Raw genomic sequence first — 14,949 nt, forward strand, 5'->3', positions numbered from 1 at the left:
GCTGCTTTTCCTAGGAATTTTGCACAGGTCCAAGTTTGTTAGTGGTTCTTAAAGTAGTAATAAAAGCTATTCTGAATTGAAAGAGAGGAAAGAAAGCAAACTGAAAACATACTTACGGTTTAAAAGAAGAATGCCCAAAATAAGTCTTCAGACATGTGACCTGGATTTCACTAGGTACTGGCAGCAACGGATCTTTAGTGAGAGAAACAAAGACTTGTATGTGATCATCTTTTAAAGAGACAAAGCTTTGTCTTGACAGACAGTGACGGTTAGCGAGCCCAGGGCCTAAGATTTGGAAAATGCCAGCAGAAAGAGATAGCAAGTTTGAAGATATTTATGGGCTAAAATAAAGGATTGAAAGAGAAACAAACAGACTGCTTGGAGACCCTGCATGAAGGAGAACATACGGCTTTATTAATGAGATAATAAAACAATAGACACCGTAAGGCATAGCTACATTATTCAGAACGTGTTCAGAAGATGTAATAGAGATGCATCCCTTTTAGGACCTCACTGAAGTCATGTTATTTAACCCCTGATGCTGCAATTTGCTAACAAAGTCACAGTCTGAAGATGTCAGATGTGGAGGAACCTGATCTTACAGCAAACTCAGAAGAAACATGCTCAAAATGTCCATCGAAATTTATGGGTAATATTCAGCAGTAGAAGGCATTACGCTTCCACCTCGTTTTTGTTTGCTGGGCAGGTACGCATCCCCTGTAACGGGATGTCAGGCAATTGTTTAGAGAGATGAAGAGACAGCCTACAGATCATGGCAGAAATCTATGCTTCGACAAGGATGCCTTTAAGTTTTCATCTTGAAACATCATCAAGTACTCCTTTAATAATCCAGATCAGCTTTTACTTTCTGTTTCAAGAAATCAAGCACAAAATATCAGTGCTTACACACCTGACTCTATAGTGATTTTTTTCTTCCCCCCCACTTCAATCCTGCACTGTGATTTAAAACATACCCCAGCATTCCTCCTCCTCTTCTTCAATGCCTTCATCTTCATCTCCATCTCCATCTGCTGCAATGTTCAATTCTGTGTCATCCGGAGTTTTCCTTGCTTTACTGGACTCACTTTCAGTCAAAATCCCTTTAGAACTGTCTACATCTTCTAAAGACTGAGAATTCAGAAGAAGAAGTTAATTCAGTACACGAAAGGGTAGACACAATGCATGCCTGAGGTAATACAACATAGGGGTACATGAACTGTAATCTAATTACAGCACAGAAGATGGACATGCAGCACAGATCCATGTAAAAGAGGCTCAGTCCTTCCCTAAAAGACTCAGTCCTTCTCTACAAGAAAATTCATAATTTTTGTCCCCAGATCTTTGAATCTTGCTTCTTACTTAGCATGTGCGTAAGTACATGAACACCTGTGACTGCTCTAATGAAACCCATCAATTCACTTGAAATACATGAACTCTGTGGGCTCAGGACAAGAAACAAGGTAAAGAAAGAGACAAAATACCTAAATCATCATCTTAGGAAAAAAAAATGTTACACAAATAAAACGCTTAAGAGGCCTGCAAAGCATACAGAGATGAAGCAGCCTGTTTGACCTACTGCCTAGATTAGCAGCATCTGTAGAGCACAAACTGCTCTCTCAGCTCAGGCTCCTGGACAAGGGTTTGAAGCATGACAGCAAATCAGCTGATGAATGATGATCTACAAAGGTGTGGGAAACAGCTGGGTCAAGTTGAAGCTGGTACAGCAAAGTTGTGGCAGCATATACGGGATACTGAGATCCTACACTGGTAAACCGAATTCTTCAGGTATCCACACATTCTTCTGTCCACATTTTTTGAGCAGTACCTATTTGCTTTGTTCCCTCGCCTCAACGATGCTATGTTCCACCATGAACTGACACAGTATCGTCATTACAAAAGAAAGAGGAAAACCCAAAACACTGAGGCACTCACCTTAAGCATCTCCATTTCCAGTTCTTCATCGCTTTCAATGACACAGGAAATATTATGTTTGTTATCTGTGGCACATTCCTCCTAAGAAAAAAACACATGTACTTTTTTTCCCCCCATCAGCAAAGTTATTGCTATCTTCACCTACATCTTCTCAACCTTCTGTACACACTACAAGCTTTCTCTGTATGCTGTTACCTCTTACTAACAAAATAAATAAGCTCAGTATTTAGCTCTGAAGCCCAGTCTATATAAAGCACGTCTGCAAAAAGTGTTAGAACACAACAAGGCCCTGTAGTAAGAGGCAAAAACAACAGAAGTATCACCAGATGTGGGAAACACTTCGAACATAAAGAAATTATAATCAAGATTAAGAGGCATCGATCCACATTAAGCAGTAACTAGAAAGACTGCCATTTAAAGAGCCCTTAAAGATCTGCTTTTTATTTATGACCAAGGTGGGGTTGTTGGAGTGCAGAATTTGTCCCCGTGCAGCAGGAACTTCGTATCATAATTTACTAGCACCAGCAAGAGGAAAGCTAATCAGAACATCTAGAGTTCCTGTATTCAGCGCTAATCCTCCCAACTGCATGCCTAAAGGGCAGCTCGATGCTTGACTACCTCCACAAACATTTTCCTTCCACTAGCCCACCTTAATCTTCTCTCAGCAACAACTTTTAAAAGCCTTGTGGGAAAGGAAGAGTGAGATCATTTCCTCTGGTGAGTGTCCATGATTAACAAGGTCCTCTCTCATTACCTCAGGCACGGCTTTGTTGAGATATTCTTCTGCAGCCTGATGTTCCAACATCTGAAGTTCTTGCTCAGTAATGTCTAGCGACATGAAGTCATTTCTGTCTGCTCTGTCCTTAGAGCCAGCTGCTTCCTCCCCATCTCCCACAGCAGCGTTACCTCTCTCTGCTTCTCCTTCATCAACATCTCCCTCCCAGAGGCCAGCTAGCGTAGCATCAGAGCAGATATTGATGTCACCTTCAAGTTTTTTAGCAAGTTCAAGCATTTCAACTTTTTGTGCTTCAACGCTTGCTGCTTCCACTTCAAGTTTTGTTGGAGCTTCACCACAGCTCCTCTCCAGTACAGAAGGGAAACATGAAGCAGCAAGCAGAGTGCTTCTTAAGGCTTTTACATTCTCTGAAATGTCAGCTAGTATTTCCGCAGCCCTGGAAGTTAAAACAAGAAAGTTAAGCCAAAATGGTAAAGATAATGGTAAAATGGTAAATGGTAAAATACACTAGCCACCAAATAAAACTGAGGATTCTAAAGTATTCTGTTTCTCCAGGTAAATTATGTCCAAAACTTCGCTTACAAAAGCTCATCGTACAACTGCAACTGGTATCCCACTTTCAGAGGAAAGACTCAATTTCTTTACACAGACGAAAGCCTACAAGATTCTCTACACATAGTGCTTGTAGTATCGCCATGCAGTAAGGCTCCAGACTTACAATTAGTCATGTGAGAGGCCGTAGTTTCTATTAAAAATGTCTTGCTGTGCATTTAAAAGCAAGAAAATAAACATATTAGCAAAGTTCAATGTCAAATCCATTGCAATAAACATCAGCGAGTATCTGTGTTCTGCTGTACCTATATGTAAAGACAAAGGTTCCCACCAAGTGAACTGTGCTGTGCTTTCTTTTCTTGAAAAAGGATGCAAAGGTAACAGCGACAGCTGCCAACACATTTTGTTGTACTGAACCTCAGCATACAAGACCAAAACACCTGTCAGGGTGACAGAAGCCTAACCTCTGCAAGCTTCCAGGTTGTCCGGATGAGTCAGGGATCCGAGAAGCCAGGTACACCATCTCTTCAGCTAGTGAGGCCAGGTGCTCCTTCACATCATCTGACACGTTACCTACAGGAAGCGCCACCACAGTTACTCCACAGTCATTCAGATTTAACAGCTACACACAGGTACTCAAACTCGTCTGTATTTCCAGAAGCTGATAAGACAGCCTTTTCCTGTCCTTAAAAGTGTAGTATAGTGAGGCGTGCCAAAGCTTCCACGTCCTTCAGCAGCACACCCCTTCCAACAGCCTGCTACACATGCTGATGGGAAGAGGACACAGAGCAGGACTGGTATAAATCGATCACCGTTCGGGCTCCATCCCACTCAGCTGCTGCTTTCTGGAAGCTGGAGGGTATGCTGGGGAAGAAGCAGTCTGTCTGAACTTTCTTCCACGACCCTATCTAGTTGCTTCCTGAATCTGCTTGTACATTTCGCTTTCGCAACTTACACAGCACGGTGTATGCCTGTGAGATACACTCCTCACGCTTGAGCTGCACTTTCACCTGAAACCTCCTGGCTTTTGGAGTTGTAAGGAACTGTAACTCAGCGTTCCACATTCATCATCTGCAGATGACTCACCGTGGTGGTTTTTTGGTTGGTTGGTTGAAGACCTTCAGTCTCCTCTCTCCATCCCCAGCCAAACCCTGGATGCACAGACACTCTCTGCTTACTGACTGCCAGCGTACACAGAAATGCACAGGGCTACTAGGTGTGTTTTTAAGACAGAGTTCAAATTATTCAATATGCATCTTTTGCACAGCTGGAAACTACTGTCCTACTGACAGGAATTTAACGATTGGACTGCGTGAACAACCTTCATGACTGCTAACATAAGGTAACAGTCTTGCCTTTAACAGCTTCTCAAATGAAGAAACTCAACTTGTTTTGCACAGACGTTAACACAGTACCACCCCTATAGTCCTGGGCCACGACTCTTCACACCACAGACTGCACGAGTCTCCCCTTCTCTCCCAACTAGCCCTTCAATATCATGCAGCTGGGAGCAGCTGAGTCACATCGTGTCAGAGACCATTACTCACATAAATCAGCAGAGACTCACAAATAAATTTGTTTGGTGTTGTTGTTGTTCACCTGTGGGCTTTTGTTCACTTTTGTTTTCACAAAAGCAATGCAGCTGTGTGAAACAGATAGCTATTTCCTTTGAACGAGCAAGTCTTGTGCATTTTCGGACTGTTGCAATATCAGTAACAAAAGAATCCAGATGTTTAGCATAACGTCACTCCTGGGCCCTTTTCTCATGTAAAAGTTTTTCCCATAGGTTTCAGATATCAGTCCCACTAAAGCTGCTAACACCGACATGCTGACTAAACCAAAGCCAAAAATTGCACCTCGTAATAAAAGGGATAGTACTGCTGTCTTTGAGAGACAAGAACTCAGCCAGTACAATAAGGAAACATTTTTTTCCTTTTTTAAGCCATAAACTATATGCAATATTCAGTCTTCCTTATGAATCACATAACTGAAGGAAAACCAAGATTTTAGAATCACTTTTCTGATCAAGTAAATAGAGCTGAGTTGTTCTGAAAAAAAAAATGGGCCCTATTTATATGCATCAAGAAAAGTGTTACTTAATAACATGTATTTATTTTGTGGTCTTTTTTCTTCTTAAATTAGGTTTTCCTCCGTGGGTCAGCAGAATTGACAGTAACTCACTGAAGTGTTTCCAAAACCAAACTGGAATGACAGCAGGAATTCTTAGCATCTCCTCGTACTGCAGAAACAAATGACATACCCAGGCTGCACTCCCACGTCAGCGTGGAATAGTACGAGTATGGTAACACAGGTCACCTAAGAACCTTTACAGTCTGCACTCTCTGGAAGCTGTCTCTAACCTCCAAGAAGCCAGAAAATTGTGACACTAAAATACTATGAAAAAAAGCCATTGGGAAATTGAATACATTCTTTATGCTCAAACGTAATTTACCTCTTCTTTCCCCAAATAATTTCCTGTCGTTGCTATTCATATTTTTCAGTTTTTGATAAATGATGAAGCCAGCCTGCAAAGGAAAGGGAAAAAGATTAATACTTAGTACTCTGCAGAGAAACCACATTTTAAACCACATTTTATCTAAACAAAATTGCCAAGAATTAGTTTGGCAAGCCATGGCATTAATTCATTGCAAGCATCGTAAATTCTGCATTCTCAGGCCATCTCATACAACAGTCAATGGTCTGCCTTACTGCCTTGTTAATCACAACCACGTTACAGTTTACACGATGTTTCACAACAGGCAGAGTCCTGACTTTGGTCTGCATCAGAGTGGACACTTGTGACTAGATCCCAGTGTAGTTATCCTGTAAAGCTAGCTGCAGATAGAAAGCTCTAAGTACATCATTCCCAGTCTCACCACCTGCTCCACCTCATTCAGATTTTATGTAATGCTCCAAGAGAATAGTTACGAATCTACTAAGATTCTGCGTGCTTTATATTTCCCTTGATGTGAATAAGAAGTTCTAACAGGAGAATGCAGCCTAAAGCCAGCAATGTGCTAATTAGGCTACACATGTTAATCAAGGCATCTTAAAGAAGAAAGAGAAAGAAACAAGTTACTCCCTCGTGTTTCCCTGTGATGCTCCAAAAGGCAGGCCAGGTGAAGACAGCACAGCAAGGAAGAGGCTTTGCCTAGAAAACGCTGGTTACAGCTGCTGCACCAGGCAGCTCTGAGGACCAAAAATAGAACCCCTTTCCTTATCGTTTTGGGTTCCACATCTCCACAGGAGCTAAACCCTCCACAGCCTAATAATTAACTAGAAAACTTAATAACTAACTAGAAAATACACAATGTTTCTAAGTCAGAAAACAGTGAACGCTGTCCTGCTTCCCTTCCTCTATCCAACCTAATCACAGAAATAAAATCCTGAGGGGTGAAGAGATGAAGTGCGATGTTCAAGCACCAGCACAAAGAACAATTTTCTCCCAGGAAGCAGGTAACACCCAGTTGCACATGGCTAAGTCAGAATGCAGAACCAAGGGAAAAGCTCTCTCCTTTCAAAATGGTGAAAAAACAGACTTCTGCAGAGCTACAATAATTGATATACAGCAGAACCAAGTTGCATTAGCCACTGGAGAAGGTTATACTTCTTCAAACTGCTTATTAACTTTATCTCATGTACCATATTTTGCAGGAGCTGAGGAACCTGGATTTTGCTCAATAAGCAGCTCAGCAAAGATGACTAGAAAGCCCCCAACAAAAAAAAATAAGTTGAACACACTAACAAGCTACAGCAAATACCTGCAGACCAGGGAACCCAGGAAAAATTACCCACGGTTCACTTCCATAAGTAATTATTGTGCTTAATAACTACACATCAACTGTGCCATACATGGGACACTGACTCTGAAAGACTTCACACAGATGAAGATAAAATTAACATGATTGCTCCATCAAAATTCACTTTCCTGAGGTGACAGCTTGAAGTCAGTCCAAATGGATAGAGATTCCTCTGGCATACTTCTCGATGCCCATAGTACTTGGCACGTTGAAAGCACGGCAGAGCTTCCAGAACTGCTTCAGCAACAGGCTTCAACGAAAAGGCAGATTTTGCAACATCATAAAACAGTAAGAGGTGAAGACCTCACAGGAGGTTCAAGGATACTGTGGAATCGGGTTTCTTTTTTCTGTCTACATTCAATTTTCTACATGAAACATCCAATGCAGCATGCTTTTTGAGTGATCTCAGTAGCCTGTCTCGATGCTGAGTCAGGTACAAGCAGCACCACTTTCAGCAGAGAAGATGGCATGACAGTGCTGGATGAACACTGCAGTTTAAAAAGCAATTTAATACGGACAAAGAATAGGAGAGTAAACAACGTGGCGGTATTTCCACCTTGAAACACCCCATATCCACATTGGGCCATGGAGTCTTCCAATGCTGACCAAGTTCTGTAGCAGAAGGGTGCTAAAAACAAACAGCACATTAGAAGAGGTATTTATAGATCTTTTCTTGTACATACATAAGCATCTGTGGCTGCATACAATTTCTGCTCCTCATTGAGTGGAAACTTTTCCCAGTTGCTGCAGCGGACAGTCTTATCTTTCAGAAGCTGCTTCCCAAAAAGGTGTTTTACCAAACCATTTAGGCTCCATATTTCCTTACACTTCAGCTGGAAAAAAAATAAAAGACTCGTTTAAAGGAGAAAGCAACTGCACTTGTCAAAATGCATTTGCAGAAACAGCAAAGCGTACTTAATACTTCACCAGAAGCAGAGATCTGGATTAGGTAGAATAAACTATCTTCCTCAAAGCAGCGATTGTACTTCAGGCCTAATTCTGCTGTCATCATATTAAAAGATAATTTGGTCATCGGAAACATCTACTTTCCTCCCCTAAAACCGTACTGTTGTAGGACATCCCTACATTGTCAAGCTGGGAAGACATTAGGGCCAGGTGAGTCCACGCACTGTGAGGCAGTGTTGTCACACTATGGGGAAAAAAAATAGAAACTTGTACAACACAGTCACCAGGCTGAGAAAACAAGAGCCAGAGACTTAGTTGTCAGCCCCGCTCGCCTCCAGGATTTTGGCAACAATATTTTGATATTGCAAATAATAGCGACAAGGATGTATTTAATGGAAACATGGGAGTATCAAGGTCAGCCTGTAACTGTTTTGTCATCTTTTGCAAGCCTGAGAAACCAAGTGCAAGCCAAAGAGCAGTTATATACCATGCTAACCATTATTCACTGCACTGTGAAGCGGTTCCTGGAAGACTCCAGAAACCAGCCAGCCACGCTGCTGTTTCCAATTGCTTTCATAATGTTAGTTGTCAGTCACAGCTGCTACATCCCATTGCCTCGCCGGGCTCTCGGAGAGTTTGGGAGGCTTTCCTTCCGACTCCAAGGAGCCAGGACTTGCAGGCACAGCCTTGTGCTATGCTAACTGAGAGCCCTTGCAAAATGCACAGCCTGCAGAGCCTAGCAGTGCCAGCAGCAGTGTGGCATTATCAGTTCATCCCCTTCAACCAGGTATCAAAAGCCTACCCAGTGCTGATTTTAGGTTCCCCCCTCCTCTCCCCCTTGCACCGTGCCATTACATAAGCTGCTATTCTTTGTTCTCTCAGGCTTCATTTTCAAATTTATTTTTGGACTGTTTTCTCTTCAGCAAAAGACTTTAAAGCTGCTATCAAAGATCACATTACTTATCCTCATAACAAAATATCCTAGAGCTGGATGCTGCGGGGGGGGGGGGGGGGGGGGGGGGGGTGGAGGAGAATAAAGCGTGGGGATGAATTCTGGAAACTCCAAGTCTAAAAAGGAACAGCTCCTTTTAGTGCTTGAGCAAAACAATTTACTCTGCATAGCTTCCAGCCCACAAGGAGCTAAAGCTCAAGGCATCACTGCCCTGAATGCTGAAGGTACATCACATCCCTCTCTTCCACCATGATTTGAATACACAGCATCAGAGAAAGGTAGTGGAAGTACTATTCCTTGGCATGAATCTATGCTCCACCAGGAAACCGTGACTGTGGCTGTTATCCTACTATGCAAAAAATGCACAGAAGCAAATAGAAGGTCACGGAGAGGCAGACTACAGGTGAAGAAAAACATTGTACACACAAAAGAGACAAAAAAAAAAAACCTTTGAGGCCTATGAAAGCAAGAAGAGTGGCAGGATGATTTGGATGGTAATGAACTTTTCGCCCTCTTCCCCAACACGAGTGCAGATTTACCTGCATCAGGTGGTACCTATGCAGCCTACAGCATAATGTGAGATACGCCAGACACAACGCTACTTCCGAACAGTGGGTTGTCAGACAGCAGAAGCTGCCCCCAGGTTAGCTGAGGTAGCACCAGCTTCTGAGGCACAGAAAGGAAAATACTTCTGGAGCTCCACCTCCAGACGGAGGACTTCGTGGAAGACCTGGCTTCCTTCCAGAAGCCTCCTTCCAAACAGGCATCAGACCTCCGCGGTACTCTAGAGGTTCGGCCTCTGCTGGAACATGTATGCCATCACCAACACACCCCCAGTTTGACACAGCCTGCTGATCTCTGTCACTAATAAGTAAGAAAAATGCACCAGCAGCTGGATTTAATGAGCTGTGCCTCCTAAACGCAAACGGTGAACAGACCTGAGAGAGGAAAAATACTAAGAACATACTGGCTTACTGAAATACAATACTTAAATCTGCAGACTGAGTTCTCTGGAGACATGATTTATTTTTTTTAAAGCTGCATCACCTCTCTGCATTATTCTACAGAACAGGCTTGTATCAGAATTTAACTCCTGTGAAGACAAGGAAATCTCTCGTACAGCACATTAACAAGATTCCCTCCCACAACAAAAAGGTTTTAAGCTTTACTTTCTCATTAGCAACGTCAGCCAGCTCCACAAAGCTCTTCAGCTTGATTTCAAAGTCACTCATCAGCTTCCATTGATCTCCCTCAATTCCTACGCCAACCTTTTTAATTGTTTCATCTTCGAGCAGTCTTTTGAGTCCCTTGGGAAAACCTAAAATAGATTAAGCCCAAACATGAGAAACTAGATAAGGAAAGATGCCAGATAGTCTAATGGAAATGACAAAATCTAGTACAGAGGCCACCTGCAGAAACCTGTGCTTTTGGAGGAAAAGCTCAAAAACTTGCTACGCAAATTCATTCTGTATCTGAAAACAAGTCAAAAAAATGAGACAACCTTATTCCATTTGTCTTACTGATCCTAAAACCACATGACAACAAAAAGGCAACTCCTTTAGCAGAGGAAAAAAATATTTTAATGCTCAGAATTGGATGCTTGTCACACCAAATGCAGTGCTATTTTACTGTTTTCCACGGGATTTTATTTCCCAGCACTTGGAAAATAGAATTAACCAACCATATCCTCCACCAAGCCAAGACAGGTCAGTCTTGTAAGTAAAGAAGTTACTTAGCATCTGTGCGCATGCTTGCTTATTATATTTTGATTCAGCCCAAGCTGATTGCACAGCAATGCTGGATAAAAGGGTATTTTCAAGTTCACAGGCTCAAGTAAGGCACACAACTTTACTACCTGGTTTGCTACATCAGCAAACACATGCAAACACTTCACCTCAAACATAACACAATGTGGGGAGATTCCTCTGAAGAGGAGATAAATCCAGCTGAGCTGGACACAGGCACACCACATATGCAGCTGACTTACTGAACAAGGGATTTCCCCTACCCAAAAATATCAGGAAAACCTTGAAAAGGTGGGAACTTCCCAGTAGATGACTTCTGCTTCATTTCTTCCACCTCATTTCTAGAAAAAAATACTGTATAAACCAAAGAGGTCTAGGTCTAGACTATCCAGAGGCTACAACGTGAGAAGCAGGACACGTTCCATGGAAGGAAAAAGGGTATGAAATGGAGACGTATCAAGAACCTTCATGATCAATACACATATAAACTTTGTGCTTTATGGGATGTGTTTATACACAGCCCAACAACTCTTCATTCTCTTTTTCCTGCAGGAGAAAGTTTGTTTCTTTTTTTTTTTTTTATTAAGAAAAAGTAGTAATAAACAGCAGAATCGTCGAGTTGGACAAGGCTTTTTTTTTTTTTTTTTTTAAGTCAAATATTCAGAATAAGCAAAAATTGGCTATGGTTCTTGGCAGAGCGCTGACATCTTACCCTGTTCAAAGTACATCTCCCTTCGGCATGAACAAAAGCTTTAGAAAACGATTCAGGCAGAAACACCATCTTCTGCTGTTAGGCTCGTAGTTAGCAGTAGCACATACGCAACCATGTCTGGCATCGACATGCAAACACAGAGCTTCACCCTAAAACCGAAAGTGTTTCAGCTCCTCCTCACGTCTCTTCTTTCCTTGGCTTCCTTTCCTCCAATCTCTCCTTTGTGAACTTGAAAATATCTGCCTCCTGGATTGAATAGCCTCTGGCAATTAAATTTTCCACCTCATTTGCTATAAATGACAAAGGACTGAACACCAACATTTAAATTATCCCTATTACACCTCAGCATGCACACCCCAGGGAAATCAGAGACATCTCACAGGCATAGTTTCAATCTAGCATTCAAACCAAAGGTTATAAAATTGCAACCTCCTTCCCCCCCATTCTTATTTTTCTTTTTTGGAAGCTTTTATTCACATCTACAATGAATTCAGACGCTGTTGAACACGTGCCCCCCTCTCCACACAGCTGCATCACACAGGTATTCAGTATTCTTCCTGAAAACTAATGGCACAAAATTAGGAATAAAGCGTGATGGCCATCGTTTTTGAGGGATTTTGTTACTCAAGTCAAATCAATATGAGACACGACCAGCTAAATTTAGGTTTGGTGTTTATTTTGGCACCAAAAAGAAGAAAGCTCATTATCCGAGCAGTTTTCAGAACAGAATTAAAACTCTTTCCCTGAACAAAAAAATAATCCTTAGGTAAAATTCTCTTGCCCTGTTTAGAAGCCACAGGGCCGTGTGCTAGAACACCACCCAAACCTTGGGCTAAGGTCCCCTAAATACCTGGGGAGTGCTCAGTGAATAAACCCCTGTATTCTAAGCATCACGGGGAAGAAGACGGATGGATTTTTTTTCCCATCTATCAGAGTGAAATCGGCTGCAGCTCAAGGCTGAAGTTCAGACCAAATCACAAGAAACAGAAGACAGGTCATGCCCTGGCAGGAGCAGAGGAAGTACAGTACCTGACATTGAAGAGACGTGAAACAAGTAGCATTTTTCCTCCGTTACACACAGCTGTATGACAGCTATTTTTGCCATCTTTCCTTTAGTGTATGACGGTGGCCATTCAATATCAAACCCAACAGCAGCCCCACATGATAAAGTTTGCCTGAAAAGACATCGATATTCCTCACATTTAACTGTTCTTCTACCAGCACTTGGAACATCAGGCTTGAGTCATCTCACATAAGGACAACTAAGGGAATCGCAGCCACTACATCTTTCCTTTCACATGCATAAGGCAAAAAAAACATTTTAATATTAAGAGTTGAAATTCCTGCTGTTCCAGAAAGCTACACTATACCCCCAAAACAGTCAGATTTTTAGCAGATCTTACTGCATGCAAATGGCAGCTTAGGGAGCCTTGGGAAACAGACATAGAAGTAGGCAAAACAGTTTGCATTCCCCTGAAAGCTTGCTCTTTCTTTCTTGTGCTACACTGAAAGGCCTGTACAGAATTCTTCCCCCCAGTAACATGAACAATGCTACGTAAAAATGGGGGGAAATATATTTATTTGCATCATAAAATACTACCTCCCCCCCTTCCCCAAACCTACACTCCCAATTATGAATTAACTTAATTCACTTGATTTATTACAGCTTTGTGCTCGCAGCCGATAAGCGGGGCACATACAACAGGCTGGTTGTTTTTTCAGGCTGAAGCGTGCAACCAGCAAGGAGAAGCAGGCAGACAAGAGCAGCTCCCTTCCCAGAAAGTAAAGGGCACTCCAAAGAAACACGGGGAAGAGCTCTTACCTGATATCTTCCGAGAGAAGGGAACAGTCGCTGGCCTCGTGGCTGTAAACGATGGAGCCGCAGAACTCGAGGAAGGGCAGCCCGTCCTCCAGGAGGCTCCTCTGCACCTCGCACCTCTGCCGAACAACAGTTGGAAGAGGCTCTGTTGCCAGCCACATGTAACCCTGGCACAGAGACGCAGCAGCCCCGCCACCACCAAACGCCACACCCAGCAAGCCTGTAACGGACTCAGGACCGGAGCCTTGCATGCTCCATGCACAGGGCTGGGTATTTATTTTATTATTATTATAGTGGATGCCATAAAACACAAATCACTCGGCTAACAGCAGAGCAATACCTCTCCTTTGTGGGTTCCCCTCTGTTTTGTTCTTGGGTTCACGCCCCCATCTCTTTGCCAAACTCCAAGCACTCAGGCTGACAGCGCGCAGGCTGAATGTTCACCTCAGTTTAATTTCTTTGGATTCTCACAGGCCAAGAGATTCAACTGCTTTCAATACCAAGGTTAGGGAAAACACGTGGTTTTGACAGCGTCAGAAGCCCCTCAACGCTATTTTAAATGCTGCGGCACTTCCACGCCGCAGAAATTTGAGGAGAGTCTAAGAAGCGATTGACAACGATTTGTTCAAGTCACTCAGATTTGGTCAGGATGCCTTGGAAGCTTCTCTATTTCAGCACACAGTCAGCCTAACGCAGAAACCTGTGCATCAGAGGAATTCTGAACTGGGGAAAGCCGAGAGCAGCTCAGTGACGCCTGCAGGAACAAGACCCGGGCTGAGAGCTGTGGCACGGTGCAGATGCATGCCGCTGAAGCTGCGGGTTACCCCACATGGCTCAGCTGCCCATTGCCTCGGTCCCACACCTCAGTGCACCTCACGCTGATGGATCTTTGGGAAGCTCCTCACGCGCAAAGTAAAATCCACGGATTTAAAACCACATGCGGTATTTAAAAGAAGAGATCTTTCACGGATAGTGGCTTACAGACAAAAACGTTAAGTCCACGGGTAAAGGTGGCATCGAAGCCTCCAGATAAGCTTTTTTTTCCCCTTCCAGAAACCTGTTAATGAAAAGTCACTGCCCAAGAAACTCACTGGAGCGGTAAGACATCTGTTAACATTTACCCGCTTGCATAACCTTGAAGTCGGTTAGAAACACGCAAGTAACAATGCCAGTCCTGCAAGGCAGGTAACTCGGTAACACTTGGCGAACAAGGCCGTGCTGGCCCAGAGAGGCCCCGTTACATGACAGACCTTTGTAAAACAGGCTCGGAAGCGATAAACTGCCTGGAAGGGGGAGATCCTGAGCGTACAGACGGAGATACCGCTGATGGCTTCACGCTCACGCGATGTAACACTTCTTCCCGTTAACGAAGGGAGAAGCTTAACCAGAAAAAGCTGAGTTTTACTATTTTCTTTAGATATCCGTGCTGCTAACCGTCTCTTATGGCCTAACGGAGGGAACACCGCAGAAGGGAGCCTGCTGCTTCCTCCCACGGGTTGCTTTCCCAGCTGTTGGCGCAGTTTCGGGGCCGCGGGGCAGGCTCACCCCGAGGGAGGCCTCGCCCAGCACCCCAGATGCCCGCTCAGCACCGCCGAGCGCCGCCTACCTCAGCGCCGCCCGCCTGGCTCGGCGCACGCATCCACTGCGGGTACTTCTCCCGCCCGGCGGCGCTCAGCGGCTCCATCGCGCTCACTTCTCCCGCATTTCACTTAAAAAAAAAAAAAAAGCCCAAAAAGGCCAAAAACCCCCCACAGCTCGAACCAGCCCGCAGCCTGCACTCCTCCCCCCGGGCCCC

The 14,949-nt window shown here is 43.6% G+C and overlaps 1 protein-coding gene across 11 annotated transcripts in view; it reads right to left on the minus strand.

The window, feature by feature from the left end:
• WRN (WRN RecQ like helicase) overlaps window positions 1-14,941 on the minus strand; it is a 42,758-nt gene extending 27,817 nt beyond the window's left edge. For 3 of the 11 annotated variants that reach the window (XM_040555421.1, XM_040555422.1, XM_040555425.1), the window contains exons 1-12: window positions 14,761-14,941; window positions 13,158-13,273; window positions 12,365-12,510; window positions 10,048-10,196; window positions 7,704-7,853; window positions 7,145-7,270; window positions 5,673-5,745; window positions 3,685-3,793; window positions 2,687-3,104; window positions 1,933-2,013; window positions 975-1,128; window positions 117-192 (exon numbers count right to left, since the gene is read on the minus strand). In XM_040555421.1, coding sequence (XP_040411355.1) covers window positions 117-192; window positions 975-1,128; window positions 1,933-2,013; window positions 2,687-3,104; window positions 3,685-3,793; window positions 5,673-5,745; window positions 7,145-7,270; window positions 7,704-7,853; window positions 10,048-10,196; window positions 12,365-12,510; window positions 13,158-13,273; window positions 14,761-14,838 — 1,676 coding nt within the window. In that variant the 5' untranslated portion in view covers window positions 14,839-14,941. Of the gene's footprint in view, window positions 1-116; window positions 193-974; window positions 1,129-1,932; window positions 2,014-2,686; window positions 3,105-3,684; window positions 3,794-4,230; window positions 4,365-5,672; window positions 5,746-7,144; window positions 7,271-7,703; window positions 7,854-10,047; window positions 10,197-12,364; window positions 12,511-13,157; window positions 13,274-14,760 lie in introns of those variants that run through there. The other 8 variants (XM_040555430.1, XM_040555424.1, XM_040555423.1 and 5 more) reach the window with 6 other exon arrangements.
• Between the last annotated feature and the right edge of the window lie 8 nt (window positions 14,942-14,949).

Source organism: Cygnus olor, chromosome 4 (genome assembly GCF_009769625.2).
Source record: "Cygnus olor isolate bCygOlo1 chromosome 4, bCygOlo1.pri.v2, whole genome shotgun sequence".
Lineage (NCBI taxonomy): Eukaryota > Metazoa > Chordata > Aves > Anseriformes > Anatidae > Cygnus > Cygnus olor.